The sequence below is a fragment of the Drosophila novamexicana genome, unplaced genomic scaffold, assembly GCF_003285875.2.
Source record: "Drosophila novamexicana strain 15010-1031.04,08,12 unplaced genomic scaffold, DnovRS2.1 tig00000068-arrow-arrow-pilon, whole genome shotgun sequence".
In the NCBI taxonomy this organism is placed as follows: domain Eukaryota; kingdom Metazoa; phylum Arthropoda; class Insecta; order Diptera; family Drosophilidae; genus Drosophila; species Drosophila novamexicana.
Window position 1 is genome coordinate 15,698 of NW_020824770.1, and position 23,689 is coordinate 39,386.

A 23,689-nucleotide genomic window follows, 5' to 3' on the forward strand; every position below is an offset into this window, starting at 1 on the left:
GTATTTAATAACGTCATTTATGTTAATTCACATTATTAATTTTACTTTAACCTAAAGTGATCCAAAACTACATTCAAAATAAATTTGACTCTTAATTTCAATTAAGCCAGTCTGCCACTAAATTTAAAATGTATAAATTTAATAAAATATTGCTGAGTCTTATGTGGTTTCGCGTTATATTTATTTAGTTTAGTGAGTTTTATCGAAATTCACTGTTCCCTAGTCCTCATAACCTCTATATATGAGTCTCTATATTTATATAAAATCAGTATGTTTTTGGGGACAGCTATTTGACTGTTATTTACTAAATTGAAGTGTGAACTGGACCAAATCTCATCGTTCCTGTGTCCTTATAATACACGTTGCTTATGCAAAAAGGTCTGCATATGGCAACCCTGCGTTTTTGTTCCTAAAACTGACCTTATATATAAAGTTCATTATACGGAAAATTTTTATGTTATATACTGAGAGTATTTCGGGAACTGAGTCCTCGTAAAACACGTTACATGGTGTGTACCCAAAATAATGGTTGTATATAAAATTTCTCATAAGTCACGAGGCTATGCTTCTAAGACCGTTAAAATTTCCCAGAGGTTAATTTAGAAGTTCCATCATGATTCCCCAAAGAGAAAACCCCCACTTTTTGGGGTCCCTGAAATCGATGCTCCACATATATATATATATATATATATATATATAAATATATTGTGTATATTTTTTTCGTTTGCTGCGGGCGCTGAAATTTATTTTTCTATTTTATCCGTTTTTGGCCAAAAAAGAAAATGCATATTAAACAATGCATTTGCATATGCATGTGTGTGTGTGTGTGCGTCTCTGAGTGTGTGTGTGTGGTTTGTGCCACCAGGCATGCATGCAGGAGTTAAGAATGTTGCAGTCAGCCGAGCATACACTGTAATATACCCGGCAGCTTCATAATTCCCGAAAATGCTGAATATGCTGTTCAGATTATTTTTGGACTTCTTTTTATTGAAGTTAGTTTTTGTTTAACTTTAGAAATCTTTATTCCGACAGGCATAAGAATAGATAAAGCAGCATAGTACATTGCCCGATCGCTTTGTGTATAAATATACATATATATATTTTACACTTGGAATATTTCCAACAGGGCTCAGGTTGACGGGTAGTTGCAAGTCTGACTCCAGGCGCTTACCAAGCCAAGCCAAAGCGGGCGCATATTCGCGTCGTTTGTTTGTGCTAAATGTGGGCGTGGCTAACAAATAGTTGATGCGCTGCCCCGCACACACACACACACACACACGCCCGTCTTCTGCCCTCGTCAGCCTCCTCGCCCCTTCCGGCTGGCACTGCCACAATTCACTGGCTGCTCGTGTTTCATGCATTTTTAAACAGCCATTTGTCAAGCGCGTGAAAAGTGTTGCCTGCTTTTGGGCTCAGACACACACACACGTACACATACACACATACACACACACACACATGCACACACTGACTGACTGAATGCCTGCAGCTGCTGTCTGTATGTATGCTTATGAGTTGGGCAAAACTTTTAATTAACCAAAATTGAGGCTCCACAGCAGCCACAAAGATTTATTTTTTTTTTATACAAAGCCAAAAAGAGGCATTTACCTGCTGCAAAGTCGCTTTGTCATGCTCAAAAGTTGCAGGGCTTTTGCCAAGCCTACACTAAACAAAAAAAATAATTTAAAAAAAATAGAGGAAACGTCAAAAACTGCATGAAAAGCCTGAAAAAGTTTTGCCAGCGACAGGCAAAGTACTTTAGGAAGTTGCAAGTCAATTCAGCGCTGGAAGCGACTCAAAAGATCAAAATCGCGCCAACTTCTGCACGTCATGTTTCTGCGCTTGTGTGTTTTCGTGTTTGTAGTGGGTCTGTGCATGTAGCTGACTTCGTAGGCAAACAAGCTGTCAGGTAGACAGAAGGACAGACGACAGACGTGCAGTGATAGGACAACCTCATTCGAGTGAAATATTGGAGTCCCCCTTCGGGCTAATGACAGAAATATGACGAAAAATAAACATTTTGGAGTCTGACACAAGCCAAGAGGCAATTACTTAAAGCTTACAATTTAAAAATGTAATGCACTCATACCCAAAGTACAGTAAACTCGTTTCTAACGAACACTCCAACTAGGCGGAGACTTTCGTTCAAGCAATTAAAAATCAGTCAGCACACATGCCCACTTTATTAAGCGTAGACTCCTGCCGGCGGACAAAGTTACCTGGCAGTCGCTGTTCACACAAGAGTGTTTTCACTGTACCACAAATGGGCATAACTAACTGTGCCAATTACAAGAAAAGATTTGTGCGAATAGGCAAGCAAATTTTGCATACTGAGAGCAATTTTTATACCCTGAACCCATTAAATATGGGTAAACTGGGTATTATATATTTGTGCAAATGTATGTAACAGGCAGAAAGAAGCATATCCGACCCCATTTAATATCTATATTCTTGATAAGCATCAATAGCCGAGTCGATCTAGCCATGTCCGTCTGTCCGTATGTATGAACGCAAGGATATCAGAACCTATAAGGGCTAGAGACTTCAAATTTTACCTGTTTATATTTATTCTTTATATTTATAATATTCTGTGGTACAATACTCGATGGTACAGTATTGTAGAAATTTTCATTAAGATCGGTTAAGAAAACCCCAAAAGTCATGTGTTTTACTGCGCAATTAGATGGGGCAGCTAGCGCAAATTCCAAGAAAATACCGCAAGCTTCATGAATTGCCAAGCTCTCGCCTTGGAAGTTAAAAAAGCGATTTGAATGTATTTAATATTTTTGGTGCAAAAGTTATTTGTATTTGTTTTTTCTGCTTTCGGCTGGGGCCTTGTATTTTTATCCCAACTATAAATGGTAAATACCCCATGGAATACGCTATAAGTCAATTTTATAATGTATTTAAATTAATTTCATTTTACTTGTAATTTTGTTAAAAATTTAATAATAAATCCCACAGCTTTTGCTTGATAAACATATTCACTCATGCATCGCTTTCACTCTTTCTCTTTATCTCTCTCTCTCTCTCTCTCTCTCTCTCTCCCTCCCTCTCTCTCTTTCTCTCTGTCTCTCCCACTTTTTTTCTTGTGCTTTGGTCTGCCTATGACTTTGCAGATTCCGAGCTAGAAGAATTTGAGACGCCGGCTCGTTACAGACCAGACTCGCTGAGCGCCCTGAGTCGGGCCACCCGCTTCACAGAGGACGAAATCAAACGAATTTATCGCGGTTTTAAGGCTGAATGCCCAACGGGCGTCGTCAAGGAGGATACCTTCAAAGTGATCTACTCTCAGTTCTTTCCACAGGGAGGTTCGTGCGGTACAGTATATTTTGTTTCGTTAACATTTGTGGCTTGACCTAGTGAACTGCTAAAGCTTGCACACATGCCACCCGTTTTTCGTTTACTTTCATTATCGAATACACAGCCACATCAACTGTGTCTAACGATAACAAAATTTTGATTACAATTGCGATAATTGAATAATTACGATGACAATTCCGATAGCAATATATGCGTATTGTTTGTAGCTCAGATTGTGTATTTAGATCTCATTTAAATTTAAACAAATTTTAAATTTTAAATGCATTGGCAACTGCAACTTGTTTTCAATTTTGATGTTGATCTGTGTTCTTAAAGCATATTAGATGTAATTAGTAGTTTAGTCTATGTGTATATATGTATATATGTGTGTGTACACAGAACAAAAGTATAGTTAGTGAAACCATAAAAAACAAAAGCTACAAGCTTTTAGCCAAACAAATTAAATTCCATTTTCTTTTTGAGCTCAGAGAAATTTACATATTATTTTATTGAGAGATTAAACAATAATAATAATGAAATTTTAAGAGAATTAGAAGAGGGAGTGGTCTCTCTGTATGTTAAAGAAAATTATAAATTCTTTAAGGAAATGCCAAATTATCCATTGCATATAATATTTGTATACTATAAAATATAATTTAGGTAGGCTCCACACTAAGGCAAAAACGCGCTTGAAGCGTGCTACGATTATTATTGTTAGATGCTTCGAACATTTAAGAGCATAAATGATTTTGAACTATTCTGAATCTGTGTATAATAGCTTAAGTCAAGAAAGCTTCAAATTTAAATGTATTGACATTCAGAAAATTATGGGGAGCCATCGATTAATTTAATGAGATAAACATGTTCTGCGTATGCTATATGAAAATATATCCATAGTAAGAACTGCAAACCGAGCCCGACTCTTTCATACAGACGCACAGACAGACAAACATTGCTAGACCGACAAATATATACACATACTATATAGTATCAGAGATGTTTCCTATTGAGTGTTATATATATTTTCACAAAACTAATAAATTAATTTTCAATCGAAGCAGGGCATAAAAACCGGTTTTATAATATATCCACAAGGGCATTTATATAATTTATATATGTTTTTAATGCATTTTTCTCCACATTTGTATTTTTCATTTATTATTATAGTATTAGAAAAAAGTGTAGAAACGCAAGCATTACATAAAAATAACATCAAATATTTCTAAAAATTGCATGTGCTTAATACCATATTCAGTCCATAACTACGCCATTTCACTCAAAGCTGGCAACAAGCGTGTGACCAGGCCATGGGGCAGGCCAAAGCCTAATCTTTATCAATTTTGAATGCCAAACTAACCGAAACATAATCCTTGACATGCCCATTAATGTTCTGGCTCAACCCATAACTGTGGCCATCGGCTCACTTGACTCTTATTGTTATCTATTATCAATCCAGTGAGCATCGAGCATCGAACATGAAGCATCGAGTAGCGTCTGGATGGCCCGCATACAAATGACGCCCGCAATTGGCTCAATGGCACCCGTTGCTATTGCCAATTTGATTGCCAGCTTTATGGGTATTGACGATGACCAGAGGAATGGCAGCTTCATGCTGTCAATGCCGGCATGTACACCCATGTATTATCGTTATTATTGGCTCTTTTGTCAGTGGCCAAAACAAAGGCCAATGCCAGCCATGGACAGCAGCAGCATTGGGGGAGGGGGTAGGCATTGATAAATAGATGCACAGTAATATGAACTGAGGGTCCCAAAGAGTTGTGCGAGAGAAAGGCGAATTTTCTGTGCCTTTGCTTAAGCATCGGCCCCTCAACCCGAGCCCCAGCCACAGTCCCAGTTCGGCTCCCAGGCACAACGAATACGAGCGGACCCTTGGCTTGTAAAACTGAAATGTTGAGAGTGCAAATTAGTAAAAGTATAAAAAGCAAAATCATGTTTCACAAGTCGCGACTGGGCTGAGCAGGGCCGGCGAAGGCAGCAGCCATTCAAGTTTAACCCAATCCACCCACTTGACCTCGTTTGTATAACAAGTAAATTTGCTCATTTACTTTTTACCACGCGGCTTCTACCCATAAATAAAAGCCTTGCCACAAAGCATTCCAGGCTGCGTCGCGCCAAATTGAGGCGTGGATAATGAGCTGCTGGACACTAACTAAGTTACAGACTGACTGACTGACTGACTGACTGTCTGACTGACTGACTTACTGATAGCCCAACCAATTGAGGGACGGACTGACTAAGCCATGCACCAAATGGAAATTTAAAAGAAAATACTTAACCCTCCACATACACAGACTAACTCATCGCTGGCAATAGTCAAGCATAGCGGTTAATGCAGGCGCCTTATAACGACCGATCGACCGATAATTCCATATTTCTTAGTTATTGCTTTAATCCCAAAGAAATTATTTGACCTTTCAAGTGTTTTGGATCATAGCAACTAGTTTTATCTGGTCTATAGATATAGGTTAGAACAAAATACGGGCTCTTGGTTAATAATAAAACCTCCTAGTTACTTAAAATAGACACATGCCCTTCTAATTATTTACATAAAAAGCAATCCTGCAACCTTCATTCAATTGCCTGGTTAAGTAGCAATCCAATATTTGCTTTAGAGCTTTGCCTTTGGCTACCCGGTGGTCAAATGTAGGCCAAAACCAATGCAAAATATGTAGAAACTATGGAATCCACTTTGAGTACACGAACTTTTGCATGCATGTACAAAGAAATATGTATACCCGTACGCTTGTGTGCTCCCCAATAAATTCTACTTAAAATCCATGATTGTGTAGGTTTTATTTTTGTTGTTGTTGTCTGTACTGAGACGACGCACGTCATGCAGGAATCCCCTCTGGTCACGACGAACACAAAAAAGAGAGAAATATTGCTACACATGTTTCGCACTAAATTATTATAATAAACTTATTTGGCTGCCTTTGAGAGAGGGAAACTGTGCACGAGGAATAGGGAACGGGGAACGGGGAACTTGAGCCCAGACAAAAACATGGAACATGGTAATGGATGTGACGACTTGGAGCAACATGGGCCTTGAGTTGGAAGAGCAGCTTGAGCATCACGTTGGGTAAGGACAAAGGCAAGGAAGAGAATGAGGGCGAAGACAAGGGGCGGAGGCGTTGCTGTAGCGGTAAGCTGACAAACAAGCATCGGCAGCGACAGGCGGAAATGCTTGTAAAAAGCGTAGGGAACACGAGATATGCTACGCCTTAGCTATCTGATGAAAAATAAATAATGAAATCATTTTTTATTTTGATAAGCCGCTTTGCCACCCGAATACTCCGCAGCCACGATGTGAGTCGAGGCGCAACCTAATACGAGGCGACAGCCAAGCCAAAAGAAAAAGAAAGTACAACCAAAAAATGGCAAGAAAAAAAACATCATCATCAAAGTTGGTGATTTATCACTTTTGCTCCCGGTTCCAGTCTCGGTGCCCGTCAGAAACTCAAAAGCTGCTGCAGTTGCCCGGCAGCGTTCTATCTGCGTGCGCTCCCTCTTATCCCCTCCCCCCTCCACCACCACCTACAGGAAACACACACACACACATTGTTTCGTTTTCAATGTGCGCTTTTCCTGTTTTTCGTTTTGCGAATTTTCAGCGCAAATTTCATAACAATTTTTACATGACACATTTGCAGTCATTTTGACTTGGCCAAAGCAGAAAAAAAAACAACACAGTTTTGACAGCAACAATGGCAACGACAACAACAACAGCTGCTGCCTTTGCCTTTGAGCTTTGACCTTGCCCCCGCATTGTGAGCGCTGTGTGGGCGTGTCTGTGCGTCATGCGTCATAAAAACACATTAAGTATCAAACGGCGACAATAAACTTTGACAAATACATTTTTGGCAACCCCACAGTCCACAAACCTTCGCCCCCTACAATTGCCACGCTCCCCTCCACAACCGCCTCCTTCCACATGACATAAAGGCGAAAACCGCGCACATCAATAAAGTTGCTCTTTGCAACACATTTGCCAGGAGATGAGCGAGTTTCCATTTTATTAACTGCATTTTTGTTTCGACTCCGAGAGGAGGTGTAAAAATTGTGCAGTCATAAAGAGCTGGATTCGAACTCGAGCTGCGGGCTGTTGCACTCGTTGTTGCAGCTGTAAGTGGAGCCTGGAACCAAGTCATAATCATAAAAAAAAGAAACGTACAAATGAGCGGCTGCTGCCTGGCAATAATCTAAATGTAACGTGATGGCCAGATAAGGATATTTGCACCAAGTGCCCGACGTTGGGTGGTGGCGCAGTAAAACTGGCTTTAAAGAGGCCTCGAGCGTACATTTGCTTAACTGAGCTCTTTTTGTGCAGGCGGGCAGCACGTGCCTCAACAGCAATACGTTGATATAACCAGCAAACACCCTATAATTAGTTGTAGGCCAATCAGTTGCAGTTGGAAGCTTACACATTTATAACACACCAGCGGGAATTAGCCTTATTTGTCCGGGTCAAATGTCTTATTCTCAATTGATGACTAGTCAAAATGATTTTGGACCCAATTGGACAAGAAAAACACTTTTGCTTGTCAACCTGTGAGCCCCAATCTATCATGCGGATAAATTCGTTTTTCAAGTCGAGCTTTAAAAAATACAAGCAGAGCCGATCGGACTCAACTTAAGCTGGCACACGTATAGCCTTTCACCCTAATTTTTCGCAAGCATACAATTAATTTTAATACAATAAATAACTTAAATTATGCATGTGAAACTGATTGGTTGGCAATAAAGAAAGCTTTTAACAAACGCTCAAAATAAAAAAAAAAGATTTCCATAATTTTTTCAAATTTGCGGGTGGAATTTTTGACTGTTTTAACGTGCAATTACATCACATTGATAGGTAAATATAGTAAAAATGTCAGCGAGGCAGTCACTCAGTCAATCAATCAGTAAATCAGTCAGACAATTGGACAGTCAGTTAGTCAGTCATGAGATAAATATACATATCCGTTGAAAATCAGTCCGTCAATCAGCCAATCAGTCAATTATTCAGTCGGTCAGTCAAGCATTCATTCAATCATTCAGTCAGTCAGTCAATCATTGAGTTAGCCAATCAGTCTATCATTCAGTCGGTCAGTAAAACATTCAGTCAATCAGTTAATCATTTAGTCAGTCAGTCAATCATTCAGTCGGTCAGTCAATCATTCAGTTAGTCAATCAGTCAGTCAATCAGTCATTCAGTCATTCAGTCAATCAGTCAGTCAAGAGAAACAGTTGATTATCCATATGCGTTGCCTCACGCACAGTATACCCATACGGTATAATGCGCATACAGGATATTTGGTATCTGGCCTTACACACATGTGGCATAATTTGCTGAACATTTGACAACTTATCAGCACACTCGCACACTCTCAGAAGGACACACAGACACGCAGACGCACACACATAATTAGCTGAACACATTCTTCTTCAGACAGCGACACGAGGGGTCGTCGCTAAGAAGTCGAAAGTCCCGCTTCGGGCCATGTTGACTTCTTAGCGAGAAACAAAAACTTTGCGGCTGACAAAATGAAAGTTTTGTTGCAACAACAGAGTGTACACAGTGTTCGTCGAAGGACAATGGGGACAACGGGGTCGGACCCCCATAAAAGTTTTGACCCAACAATGACGCAGCAGCGGCAGCATATGCCCATATTTTTGCTGGCATCCCAACTAAACACAAAACTTCACTTTCACTTCCACTTGAGCTTTTACTTGCGCTTTCGCTTTTACTTTTACTTTCAGTTTTTGGTTATGTTTCGCATTCATATGCTCATTTCCATTTACATTTAACATCTATCATTCCCACTGTTCCCAGTACTCGCATAGTTTATTAATAACAAAGCACATGCAAATTAAATTGCTTGAATATCTAATGCGCCATATCTGTATATATTTATATTTTTGTGTTTGTATGTGTAGAGTTGACACTTATTGTAAGCACATATAATCAAAAGTTTTCGACTTAAAAGTTAAAGTCCCAGACTATTATGTCTTGGCTTTTAAAAGCTGTACACTCACTTTTAACATAGTGTTTCTTTCTCGTTTTCATTTGCAACAAAAAACAACAACTACAGCAAATCCAACATTATACGCACATTATGTATTTAATACCCTGGATCAGGATCACAGCGGCATTGTCAGCTTTGAGGTAAGTTATGTTAAATATAATTGTATAAATGTCGTCCATTTACATATATCCTAAATGAACATATTTAAATCCTTTTTATAAAACAATAAAAGTCAAGATACCCTGTAGCTAGTCGCTCAGGTACTTATAGATATCCTAAATGAGGGTATATTACTTAAGATACCCTGTGTCCAGCTGTGTTTCTTCTTAATCTCAATTATTCTATTATTCTTTAATAACTTCGGGGCTTATTGTCCGATCGTTTTAATATATTCAGGGCTTAAATATATATACATTCAAATTTGTTCACATATTAAAGTACAAGGCTTTACTGCTTTTAACAATTTGTAAAAAGAAAGGCATCCAAAATGTGTAATATTCTGGAGAAGTGTACCTGCGTGCTTGAAGTTTAAATAGAATGCGAGATGTACGACAAAAGCCTAAATGTATTATTTGTACTTATTGATTACGTGGAAACGGTGCGATATTGATGTAATGAAAACATAAAATAAGCCCGATATAAAGTATTGACAGAGAAAGACAATGATTATAGCTAACCACGATTTCATATACCATATAGGGACGGAAATGTCATCCAATCAAAATTAAACTCCAGTATATATATGCCTATCGATATCTTATGCTTATCGATCTCGATACTTGTCTTGAAAATCGCGCAATCTAGTTGTATATGAGTGATAGAGCGACCCGTTGTCTTCTACTGTGTATATCCATGACCATGACCATGCACGAGTATTTCATTCCGACTCGTTATGGCAAAGATTCCGCCAGAGCTTGCGGTCAATAAAAACAGTTTTAAGACGGTCTGCAATGATGTTGTCATAAGTTGGGAACAGTTTAAGTACAACTTTAGCCCAGGTCTTAAACGCTACAAAGTGGTTAAGCGGCAACCGAATAGGTTAAAGTGAGCGTACGAGTTTTAAAGTGCATGATATGCATGAAACAGAGAAGTCAAAAAGTTTTGGCTAATTTTAAATAATTCATGGTAAAACAACCAAAGGACAGATTTCATTTTGGACTTGTAAAGAGTTATGCGCCAAGTTAATGTTGGCAAATGGGATATTTGAACATTTTAATGCGCCTAAGCACTTGCCGAATAATTCAATTTAATATACTTGTATACACTCGCGCTCTCTCTTTCTCTCTCCCTCTCTCTTACTGACCAGCCGGACAAAAAGTGGGCGAAAATTTCGCTGTTTTGCTTAATGCTTGTTGGTTGGGTGGGCTCAGTGGTCAGCCAAGTGAGACGGCAGCCAAAGCATCCATAACCCCCAACCGTCAAACCCCAGCCCCAACATTGGCAACAAAAAGCGCTTAAGTACAATGAAATTACTTTAGACATTTTAAGCATAAAATATGGCTGACAGTTGAGCTGAAACTCCACGACACAGTCGAGTAGCATCATAAGCGATGTGCTTCACGCTGCCCACTGACTCTGTGTGTGTGTGTGTGTGTGTGTGTGTGTGTGTGTGTGTGTGTGTGTGCTTTGAGGGGGTGGTTGAGTGGTTGGCGCCAAATGATGCTGCAAAATGCTTCAAAGGCGAAACAACAACGCCAACTCGCAGCCGCAGCCGCAGTCTGGGACAAGACGCGTGTAGAGCAGCTCATTTAGCTGCGGTTTCGTAGCAACAACAACTGTGAAAGTCCTTTAGTTAGATGTCAGCGCTCTATTAAGTGCTACCGGCTACATCTTTGAGTTTGTAATAAGCAAAGTTCTAGTTAACCGTCAAAATTCTGCGTATGGGATAAGTACTTCAGCACTCTATTTTAATATATAAATCTCTATGGCCTTATCGTCAGTCAATTCCACTGTGCTTTACTGTAGCGCAAAAGTTTGGCCAAGTTTGAGCGCTGAGAAATGCGTGTCATTGATAAGAGGCGAAAACGTCAGGACTCTGGACTATGACAGACAGCGACTGATTTACTTTAGAAAACAAGCGCTCAAATTTGCGAGAGATAAATAAGAACAAACTCGACGGGCAGCTTAGCATACATATATATATATATATATATATATATATATATCTCCCTCTTTCACTTTCTCAGTCTTTCTCTATAAATAGTACATAAAATGTTTTTAAAAGTACAGACATGTTCATATATTTATACCCTGAACCCATTAAAAATGGGTCTGTCTGTCCGTCCAACTGTCCGTCTATCCGTCCGACCGTATGTATGAACGCAAGGATCTCAGAACCTATAAGAGTTACAGATCTAATATTAGATGTAGGTCCTCCTAGTGCCTGCCAGGATCGAGTTTGTTTCCGATAATCGATAACTTACTCCGTTTCCAAGCAATCGATAAAAATCGATATCGACATCCTGTTTTTTTTTTTTGCAATGTTGGTAAATTTTAAGAGCTAGAGTCACCAAACTTGTTATGTTGCTTCTAGAATATTATATATATATATCAAGTATCTTTCATTTTATACCTATCGCCACCTCCCCGCTAACACCCCAGAGCTATAAATCAAGTTAATAACCCAACTTATATTGCCAACTAATCTAAGCCACAATTTTAATGCAATTGACTTTTTGGGAATACACAAATATTCTATGGTCCAATAAGATATACTGTAGAAAATTTCATTAAGATCGGTTAAGATAGAACCAAAGTTATATGTAACTGCGCAATTGGAGGGCACAGCTAGCGAAAACATCAAGAATTTGTGTATACATGTACACACACACATTCATGAGAGTCTGCATCGCATTCTATCGCATTCTAACAGCATTGTAATTCCGACTTTTTTCTGTAATGCTATTTTAGTTCATTTTTTCTCACTATTACTTAATTATTGGAGCGGCTGTTGAGTAGAGGCATAGCAAGTGCTGCGGTCTGTCGCGAGTTCGAGCCCTACCTGGCAAACTATTATTTTTTCTTTTTTTTTTTTGGCTGGTTTGTCTATTGAGTAAAGTCGTCAGCAAGTAATACGGTCAGTTGCGACCTCGAACCCTGCCAAGGGAACTTGTTTTTTTTTTTTTTATTTATTTTTTTTACTTTAAACGAGCGCGTTGCGCGAACTGCATTTGGTGTTGGAAAAAGAGGGTTCAGTGTATTCCCTAGTCGGAAGCTCCCGACTAGAACATCTTACTTGAAATCATGCGCTTCGCTATTTAAAAACTGTCACTATTATTGTTTAGGTTGGAAAACATTTCAAACTTGTATTTTTACAAGCTATCTACAGTCGAATATATATTAGACATGTTTGCAAAAGTGTGCCAGCTTTTTGTTTCTCACAAATATTTTTTTGGCTTGCAGATACTTTTCTATCCTTTTCTTGTTGTGAATACTTTTATGACAGAAACATTTGTATTTCATAGTTTTGCATCTCACAGATACTTTGCTAACTCAGAGCTACTTTTGAATCTTACTAAAACCTTCGCATCGCATAGAAACTTTGAATCCCGAAAACTCTTTTAAATCTCACATATACTTTTCTAGCCTACAGATACTTTGTTTCGCGTAGACACAATATTCTTCTATGGGTATTTTGTGTATCACAGACATATTTGGCCTCCTTTAATTCTTTTACTTCCCGAAACACTTTTGCCTTTCTGCTACTTTTTTTGCTAAAAGCTAGATTTGTAGATCAACAGAATCTCAAAAGAGATTTTTATCTCATATTACTTTTGTGTATATTTATTTTGTATGGATATTTTTGATTTCGCAATGCCTTTGCGTCTATACGATACTTTTCTAATAAGTGGATAATTTTAGTTGTGAGCTTGTATATCTTAGTAGTTAGTCTTGCACTCAAGTATATGAGTAGCGTTCACTCTAAACGGCCCTACTTGAGACTTGTTTAAAATAAAATATAGATACCCCGCAACCAGTGCGAGGCTATGTTTATGAACAATTTTATTAAACTAATATGGCATTTCTTATATAAAATCAAGGGATATACTATACAATGCAGCGCATACAAATAGGCAAGAAGCTCTGTTAATATTTTAATGCAAACAAATATGTTATCTGCTATAAACCATGTTTTTAATCTAATAATAAACTAGGTTGCTTTGTGAGGAGCAACTCATGACTTAATGGTTCCGTAATCTGCCAATAACATGTGTAACATAGTTAACACGTGTCAACGCAATTTTGGATATTTCAATAGCAATTTTGTGTAAAGTGCAGCTGCCAGAAACTGAATAAAAGAAGAAGTAAAAACAATCATTGGCATTTCCATTTCCATTTTCATTTTCATTTCCATTTTATTTTGCATTGCCTGCTTGCGGGCGCGGTGGCGGGCGTTTTGGGTATTTCGCCAGCGGCCAAAGTGGAAATGGCAGAACGAGCGAAACAAAAGCCAAAAAATCAAGTGAAATGTCTCAAAATTGAAATAAAATGCAGCACAAGTGGGTGACAAGCGCAACGGGGGGTAGTGCGGCTGTTGTGGGCGGTGCTGCTGTAGTCGCCTATCTCAATCTGCTTTCGCGTGCGGTGTTCATGTAGCTGTTGCAGTTGCAGTTGCAGTTGCAGTCGTTGTTGCTCCTGCTACTGCTACTACTGCTACTACTGCTGCTGCTGTCATTGTCAACATTTCTATTGCAGGCGAACAAAGCGAAAAGAAGAAGAGAAACGGAAATCAAATAAATATGCGCATGCAAAACGTGGCAAATGGCAATGGTGGCGCCTAAAGAGGGCGTTGGGCGGAAAGTGGGGAGGGGGCGTGGCCAGCAGCACTCTTCGCATGCAAATTGCAAATAATTTTGCAGTTTTGTTCGCTGCCAACGTCCGAGCATGAACTTCACTTCCGGCCCAAGAGCCACGCCTATTGGTTATGCCAAATATGAGGGTTGCAGAGGGTTTCCGGGCTTGGTGGATAGGGGGCTAACTGCGACAGCGCCCAGCACAATGGCAGCACGTGTTGGCTGGCAACGCCATTGAAACGATGAATTATGGCGATTTTAACGCCAACGCTCACCAGGGGGTGGGCGGTGGGGGGGTGACCAAGCCAAGACACAAGTGCGATATAAAGCAAAGACAGGCCAAACAAAAGGCAGCCAACTGCTGCATTTATACAGCCAGGCGCACACACACACAGAAACACACCTATATACAAACACACACACGCACACACACACACACACATACACACATACTAGCTACTGCGAGACAGCCGCTTATCTGGCAATGGAACAAGGCCCCTCGCGAGCTTCGCCTTTGCCTTTTTGCCTGGCCGCCATTTTCGTTTGTAAATAATGACCTAAAATTGTAATGACTACAAGGCACGTTCGCCTTATAAAGCATATGTAGACACACACACACACACATTAACATTTGTATGCATGCACATCCCTGCCCCGCAAAAGAGCTGTTCCGCCTCTGCTTCTGCCTCTGCCACGGACTCGGTGCGAGCGTGTGTCGAATGACGGCTGACTAAGTAGACTTCCGCTTTTCAATTAAGCTCACATATTGTTGCAAGGTGTTTTATGCACGATTTGCACGACAGCTCCTTTTATTAAATTGCCAACGTTGTGACCAGACAACAATAACAGCAACAACAACAACAACCAACCAACCCACAACAACAGCAACAACGCTCAAGTGCTAGCCTCGACTTGTTGTTGAGTCAAAAATGATAGGAATGCATTAGAAAGCACAGCGTATAATTATACAATGTACACTGGTATATATTCATAAATATACATATATATATATATATGCAAAAATCGCCAAACAAATCGCAAGTCACAAATTTGTGTCTAATTTGAAAACGATTTCCCATTGTGTAGATTTAAATGCATGTCAGAAATGGGATTGCTATTATTATTATTTCGATTCAACTAGCTAGTGTTCTGAAACGTGCACTACTTGAGTATCTGTACAGCACTGCAAGAGTAGGACCCTGATGTGACTGGACTTGAGTCCCTGTACAAAACTGTAAGAGTTGGACTCGGGTGTGAATGTCAATTAATGACATATGTCTTAGAAGGGCTTTTAAATTCCTTTAGGATTCATATGCTATAGCAGAACGATTTCAAACGATCTTACAATTATTTTCCCATAATATTACAGCTTGCTGCGAGTTGTTCAAAGACTTTACTCACATGTAAATAGCATAGAAAACTCGTAATTCCCAAGTATGCTAAGCACATCTTGATATACAAAAAAGTTGTTCACCCAATAACTTTAGTTTGGACCAGCCCTTGCTATATAAGCCCACACAGATATAAATGTATATATTATTGAGAAGCGTCTCTATATTTGTGTATATATACCTTCGTTTTTTTTTATAAAAATCTACATCTTCCTAACATAGCACTGTCGTTTTGTTTCCCCTGCTCATTTATAAACGCAGCTAAGAGGAATCCGGCTAGTTTCATTCGTGTTTCTGACTGCACGCATTTGTCAGCGTCGGGGCTGCAACGCCCGAAAGTAGGCAGCGGCACTTTTTTGGTTGGTTCTGTCACGTCCCCTGCACATTGATAAATTAGCCAAGCGCTCTGTGCAACTGTCCAAATGGGCGAAATGTTTCTCAAATACAACTAGAACGAGAAAGAACGGCACGCCGAAGATCTAATACCCTTGCAGACAAAACCTTTTCATGATGCTTATAGCGCTAAGAAGCACAGGGAAAAGAGTTAATGCCGAGTTTGGTCAAGACATATTGATAAACAAAAAAGGTTTTTAATCAAAAACCTAGTTTTCGACTGATCGTTCCTATGGCAGATATATGATATAGTAGTCCGATCTTAATAGGATTTTGCATATATATGCGGAGCATAGTAAAACTAATAAATGCCGAGTTTGGTAAAGATATCTTGATAAACAAAATGTTTTTTCATACAAAAACTTAATTTTCGACCGATCGTTGCTATGGCAGCTATATGATATAGTGGTCCGATCCTAATAGGATTTTGCATATATATGAGGAGCTTAGTAAAACTAATAAATGCCGAGTTTGGTCAAGATATCTTGATAAACAAAATATTTTTTCATACAAAAACTTAATTTTCGACCGATCGTTCGAATGGCAGCTATATGATATAGTGGTCCGATCCAGCTGGTTTTCACATATGTGCTGCGTGCAACAGAAATAGGGACTTCCGCAAAGTTTCATTAAGATAGCTTTAAAACTGAGGGACTAGTTCGCATAGAAACAGACAGACGGACAGACGGACATGGCTATATCGACTCGGCTGTTGATGCTGATCAAGAATATATACTTTATGGGGTCGGAGATGTCTCCTTCTTTGCGTTACACATTTCACGACAAAATTATAATACCCTTTGCAAGGGTATAAAAACACGTATTTGAGCTGTAGGCGAGAGTTCACGACTAGGCAACACCTTGTACCCGATATATATCCCGATTGGGGTCTGTCGGAGATTTTAATATTAGTGAATAATCTTTTCGATGTTATCCGGGTCTAAAAATAATATTTATCGTTTTAACGAAACACGTAGAGCTATCGAAAAATATTCAATAATCTTTATGTGCGAGAAGTTATATTTGAAATTTAATTTCTGTTTTTTCGGTCTCTGAATTGGCATAGGTATTCAACTGAACAGCCTTCAATGGGTTTAGAGTATAACCAAGCAAAGCTGACTCTTAGCTGCATTCCAGTCTCAGGTCGAGTTGAATACCTCACCCCGGGACGCAGATTAAAAGCGGGGTACGAATCCCGCTAGCATAGTTGTAGAACTTCTTCCACTTGCCAGCTCTTATCTGGGCACATTTTTCATACAAATTGCTGATATAAATGTCCATTTCAGCAGCATATTATGTAGTGAAATCTTCAGCTCCAGTTTCAGCTATCAGCCGGACGGTGCTCGACTTAACTCGACTCGAGTGGGGGGAGCCAAGTGCGTCTGCGACTTATGGGCATTTTTTTTTTTTTTTTTTTTTTTTTTTTTTTTTTGTTTGTGTAAAACCTATTTTCCATTTCATTTGTTGTCCGTATCGCGCACCTGTCTGTCTCAGTATATGTATCTGTCTCAGTATCTGTATCTGTCTCAGTATCTGTATCTGTCTCAGTATATGTATCTGTTACTGAATCTGAGAATCTATCTGTGGGTGCAGGTTACTTTTTCTTGTATGTGTACCCGCATCTGTAATGCGTAATGTATATTTATGTTGACTTATTTTTCATTTACTGCAGGATTTCGTTCAAGGACTTTCGATACTGTCGCGCGGCTCCGTGGAGGAGAAACTGCGCTGGACCTTCTCGCTATACGACATCAATGGCGACGGCTTCATTACGAGGGAAGAAATGACTGACATTGTGACTGCCATATACGAGCTAATGGGCCGCCTGCCCGACGAATGCCCCGAGGAGGAAAAGATCAAGGGCAAGGTGGAGCAAATCTTTCAGGTGAGTGCCCATAGACAACGTTGTCCCATTGACAAAAAAAACGTCCTGGCCTGCTTTCAACTTCAACTTCAGCTCAGTTCAGCTCTGCAGCACAATTCGCATTACTTATGTTAATTATGCAATTTCAATTTGCGCTCGCCTCAAACTGTCGGCTTATTTACTCTGCATTATGCAAATCAAATTATGTATATTTCTTTTGTTGGCCATTTCGCCAGACAGCACAGCACAGCACAGAACAGGACATCACATTCGAATGGTCGCTCATACTGGTGCAGAGTCTGGACATAGTCGTCACGCGGTCTATCGTTATATTCTCTTTAGATTTCATTGTCCACTGTCCTGGACGCTCCTGGACTGGCCTGTCCTCTGGTTCGTTTGGCTTGCCAGTCACGCATTGTCATTAGCGTCTGTGGTCCTGTTGAATGCCTCATTTTGCCCTCTATACGGGTGGAGGACAAGGGAATGGAAGAAGGCTAGCCAATAGGGCACAACTGAACCAGATATTTGTCATTATTATGTGCTTTAAGGCATCCTTAAATTAATGCTTAGTTTCTCAAGACAGTTAATACCTGACTAAACAAACAGCTCTATATGAGCGCATCTTTAAAAGCAGAAAGTCGGTCTTTAGTTTGTTTTACGGCAAACATGTTGATAGATAGAAGCGAGGTCCTCGTTCAACTTTCTTTCATGCCCGTTAAATTGGTTAATTCAATTTTTTGCTAATACAAAATACATCTATTTAATGCTCAACAGAAAATGGACATTAATCGCGACGGCGTTGTGACGCTGGAGGAGTTTTTGGAGGCGTGTCGAAATGATGATGCCATATCCAGATCTATGTCCGTCTTTGATACAGCATTCTGACCATATCCGACTGACAAGGGCGATGAGTATACGGTACGCAGACGGCGACGTAGTCGCAGTCAGCAGCAAAAACAAAAGCAACAACAACAACAGCAGCAACATAATCAACAACAACAACAACAGCAGCGACAGCACAAACAGCATCAACAAATGGAGCCAGAGAAACGTAAGTCAAACTACAAGATGAAACAACAACAAATGCAACAAACACATAGCACAAGACACCAGACGGCAGCCAAGTGCTGTCATGTCATTGACATGGATGGCGCCAGCACAACAACAACAGCAACAACAACAACCACAGCAACAACAACAAACAACTGCACAAGCAACAAACATCCCAACAGCCACAATCACAACAAATGCAAAACTAATCACAGGCCTCGCCGCGACTATGAACCAGAGCTTGAAGAAAATGAGACAGAGTTTGAGTACGATAATGATGTGTACAATGATGATGATGATGATGATGGTGATGATGATGATGGTGATAATGATTATGATGATGAGGACGATGCGGAATTGGATGACTATGAGAATGGCGAACAGCTGCTGCTGGGTCGGCCTCAGCGCAGTCAATCCATTTGCCGACACTGCCTGCGGCCACAAATGGAGCTGCATTCACGCCAAATGCCAGCGTTGCGCCTGCGCAAGTCACAATCGAAAACACGTCAGCGCAAACGAAGCAAGAGCAGGCAACGGCATCATCCCCACCAGCACCCACATCTGGATGCCAACAGCAAGCCGCGTTGGCCGCAACTGAGCGTTGCCAACGAGCAGGCCATACGCTTTCGCTGTCCGCAGGTAGGTCCGCAGGTGGGTCGCGACCTGCATACACCACAGCCCATGCACTTCCATCATCCGCAGCAGCTCTGCCAGGCTAGTCAGACGCCAAGTGCCCAGCCAGCGGCGGCACCGCCTAAACCAGCCAAGAGTAAAAACAAACACAAGCAGCGAAACAATCGCAAGCAGGTGCATGGAGGAGCAGCTGCATCATCATCAGCAGCAATTGCAACAGCAGCAACTTCAGCTGCAGTACCGCCAACAACAGTTGCTGCCGCAGCATCTGCAACAGCAACGCCCGAGTCGCTGCCACCGCCGTTGCCGCCCGATGGCGGTCATTCGGCATCCCAAATCCTGGAAGGCAATGGGATTGCTGGTCAGGGGAACACGGAGCTACCCAATACGCCAGATTCACCATCTCTGGTGACGGTTAGCACGTGGTATACGGTGGCCAAGCAGGGTGTTTCCTGCTAATAGGACTTTATATATTTGTAGTCGTCAACTCCAGCTAACGCTCGCCGTCAGTGAGTACCTATAACATCAGCCTGAGTATATTCCCAGACTTTATGAAACTTGGGTTTCGTAATTGCATGAAGGTTCAAACAATAACAACAAACAACAAAACAAAAACTTCCTTCTGTATACTGAATTTCGCCAATGCATTTCGTCGCGGCGCCGAAAGGTATGTTATACGAAATATGGTTAAATTGAGAAGAAAGAGATTTTGGCATAGATCTAATATTAAACAAAATAGAAGAGAACAACTCAAGTGCTTAAATTTATAAGATACACATTCAATGTACTGTAATTATAGACATGTGTGGTTATACTCGAGTACATATAGTGTATGATGTTTTTTTTCCTCTACCTAGGCATATGGACAGCAAAAAATATAATAATAATAATAATAATAATAATAATAATACAAAAAATTAACACATAGATCAGATTTAGTATCTGAGCAAAACTCAAATGTATGTGTATGTTAAATTGATGTTGAAAAATTATGTAAAAAGTGTTATAGTGTTAAAAACTAAATATAAACTCAAATATATAACAGAATATAGCTACAATCTAACTAATTTTAATCAACCAAAAAAAATAATATAAAAGTCTTAGAACAAAAGAATAAAATTTAAAATCTGATTAAAATGTGTTTATTTTTGCTTTTCTTTTCATTTGAAACTCCCCAAATCGGCGACAAGTTTAATACAAAAGAGTTGGAAAACAAAATATAGTTAATAACCAAAATTGACGTTAGCTGTGATGAAAATTAAAACTACTTTAAACTGTAAAACAAAAGTAAAAAAAATAAATAAATAAAGGAAAACAAGACCATGCTACTAGCAACTAGAAAATCAAAGGATTACTAACTACTAAATAAACTAATGAATCAGGTTCGACAAATTGCTCAAAAGCCTAAATTAGAGAGCTCTAGTTCATATATACATACATATGTCTTTAGTTGTCCTAATGTGTGTTTATGTATGTATGTGTGCTGCCTGACATTTTATAATATTTCAATTATTTCTATACTCTTTCAATATATTTTTAAATTAATTTTATATTAAATGTTATTATAAATAATATTTAGACATTTTTTAAGATACTGTGAATAGACATGTGAAATATTGTAGTGTGGTGTAACGCCTAAAAAATGCATTTGGGTCATTCACAATTGCCTGGAAGCCTGTATTATGTAGGCTTGCGCAGTTTTGCTACAACAAAATGTACTGCAGTTTCACTCTTCACACCATTTGCCTGCAACCCAGACGCTAGTGTTGTTGTTGCCTGTAGTCCTGCAAAGTAGGTGTTGCAAAATACTCTCTTTTCGTGATATCTTACACAAAGCGTAACTCGTTTTCGAAAATGGAAAATTCTCTTATGTAAACATACGTGTGAAGGAACAAGAAAATACTAAACTCTACTCGTATACGCCCAAAAGGACATTTGCACTGGAACCAGTAGAGCATCTACTTGATGCAGCCTTGCAGGCAACTGTGAATGTCCCAACTAATTTATTTAACTTTCTAAGTTAGAGCTAGCATATTAAAAAAGTGTGTGTTACATTTTTTCTACGGTTTGTAGATTTGCATTGTTTTTATGTCATTTACTCTGAATGAGTTAATTTCATGTAAGTTAAACTATTTTTTTTTTGTGTTTTTCCTAAGATAAGAGAGAGAAGTTTGCATTTAATCAACCTTGTTTAAATTGAGATTTTTAATAAATTTCAATTTTGTTGTTATTAAACCAAACGCGCTCTTAATTTTGTATATTTTGAGAGTTAAGAGAGTTAATGTTTAAATGTTGTAAAGTGTAACAAAGCGAACATGTTTATCATGAAATCAAACTTTTATCAAAGTCTATTTACTGTGCCCGCTACGTTGGGAACAGTTCATTCAACAGTAAATGCATATGTATGCGTACATGTATGTATATTTTATGTTAATACGATTTGTATTTGTTCAAGTGTCGCTAGTCGCTGAGTGAAAAAAATTACAACTCGGCTTCGCATGAAGAGCTGGGAAAAGAACACGGAGAGAACAAAGATAACAAAAACAAAAATTAAGGATGCAATTGCTCGTAACCTTTTGCTAACTGTTATTGCTATCTGTTTTCGTATTTTTTCTGATATGATTTGTTGTTGTTTTCTTTTGTGCTACACACACAAACACACCAACACACCAACACACACACACACACACACACACACACGAACACACTCACAAGCTAGTGTATACATAGACGCATGAAATTGAAATTCTTGTATGCCAATTAAAATATGTGTTTTCTTTCTTTTTTCTCTTTCTCTTTCTATCTCTTTCATTTATTACCATTTATTCTGCCGTTGTGGCTGCTGCCTGTTGTTGTTGCTGCTGCCTGCTGACTGCTTGATGTGCTGCTGGTCCTAACACACACACACACACACACATGCAAACACTCACAACAGAAATTTGCATAACAACAAACTGAAATATGAACAAAGTAATAAATGCGATTTTGAAATTGAACGCGAATTGTCAAACTACCTACGAAATGGCCATAAATATGCAATTATGGCCAAAAGTGTGGACGTGTTTATATTTGTCACTTGTGCTACACACACGCACACAAAAATTCACACATTGAGACACACGCACACAGAGAGAGGCACTGCAAAGCCAGCTAAATATTCTCAATGCACAATTTGCATCAAAGCCAAGTTAATGGATTGCCATGCCGCTTGATCGGCCGGTATAAGCCTACGCATATACAATACACATGCGCCATGTTTACTTTTTTTTCATATGGATTTGGTCGGCCGGGCGAGCCCAAAAAAGCATGCAACATCATTTTGACCGACGACTGCATGCGTAACGAAAGCTTTATAACAATAACAACAACAAACTACCAACTAACCAAAAAACTGAAAACCACAAAGTTTTAAAAAGTAATCATAATGAGAGCACAGCTACCTTTTTTACGAAATGAAACTGTAACCAAGTGTCTGCAGATCATTCCCTTTATTTATTTATTTATTTCAAGTTCTGGTGCTGATTATTATTAGATACTTGAATCGATTCAAGGAAAGCAAAAACAAAAAAGAAATGCTTGAACTTAGCATTTTAAAGCTGAACCCAGAGAATTACTTGAACAAAACACTTTATCAGAAAAATCCAACACCTTAACCTTATGCCGTGTCTGCAATTGCTAAATGTGTGCTTTTAAAGCCACAGTGCATTAATCTGAAATATTATTCAACAAGTTTTATTTGTTTACAAATTCATCAAAGGCGGGCCCAGCAAATAGGCAAACATTAATGTAATTGAGGATAAATGGATTTCTGTATTGCATACAGCACACTTCGGTCAATAAAATCGAAAAGCCCATATCTCATAATTCCGTATTAAATACAGCAACTTTTCAATTTTGTTGTTGTATTCTATTGTTGCTATTTAAAGGCCAATTAAAAACTTTAATAAAAAATAAATAAACAGAAAAAACACTCCGACAAGATTCTTGAAGTCCATTTTGGCAAAGCTGCATAGACGATGCATTCACAACAGACATGTATGACGTATATCTATATATACATACATATATACATATGTGTATATGTATTTGGACATGTACCATGTACTTATATAATTGTGTGTTAAACAATAAGCAAGATCTTGGTGAAACAAAAAGAAAAACAAATCAAATTAAAATCAATGTTGAAAAAAAATCATAAATTGGACCAGCAAAACTATACAAAATGTAGAAGAAAAA

The 23,689-nt window shown here is 39.0% G+C and overlaps 1 protein-coding gene across 1 annotated transcript; it reads left to right on the forward strand.

The window, feature by feature from the left end:
- Positions 1 to 3,100: 3,100 nt before the first annotated feature.
- On the forward strand, positions 3,101 to 20,474 carry LOC115771322 (SUN domain-containing protein 2-like; the record flags this gene model as incomplete). Its single annotated transcript, XM_030716986.1, has 5 exons — positions 3,101 to 3,311; positions 9,396 to 9,469; positions 17,579 to 17,791; positions 18,545 to 18,634; positions 18,683 to 20,474. Coding segments are annotated over 5 exons (1,818 nt in total), but the record flags the coding sequence as incomplete, so codon positions are not given.
- Between the last annotated feature and the right edge of the window lie 3,215 nt (positions 20,475 to 23,689).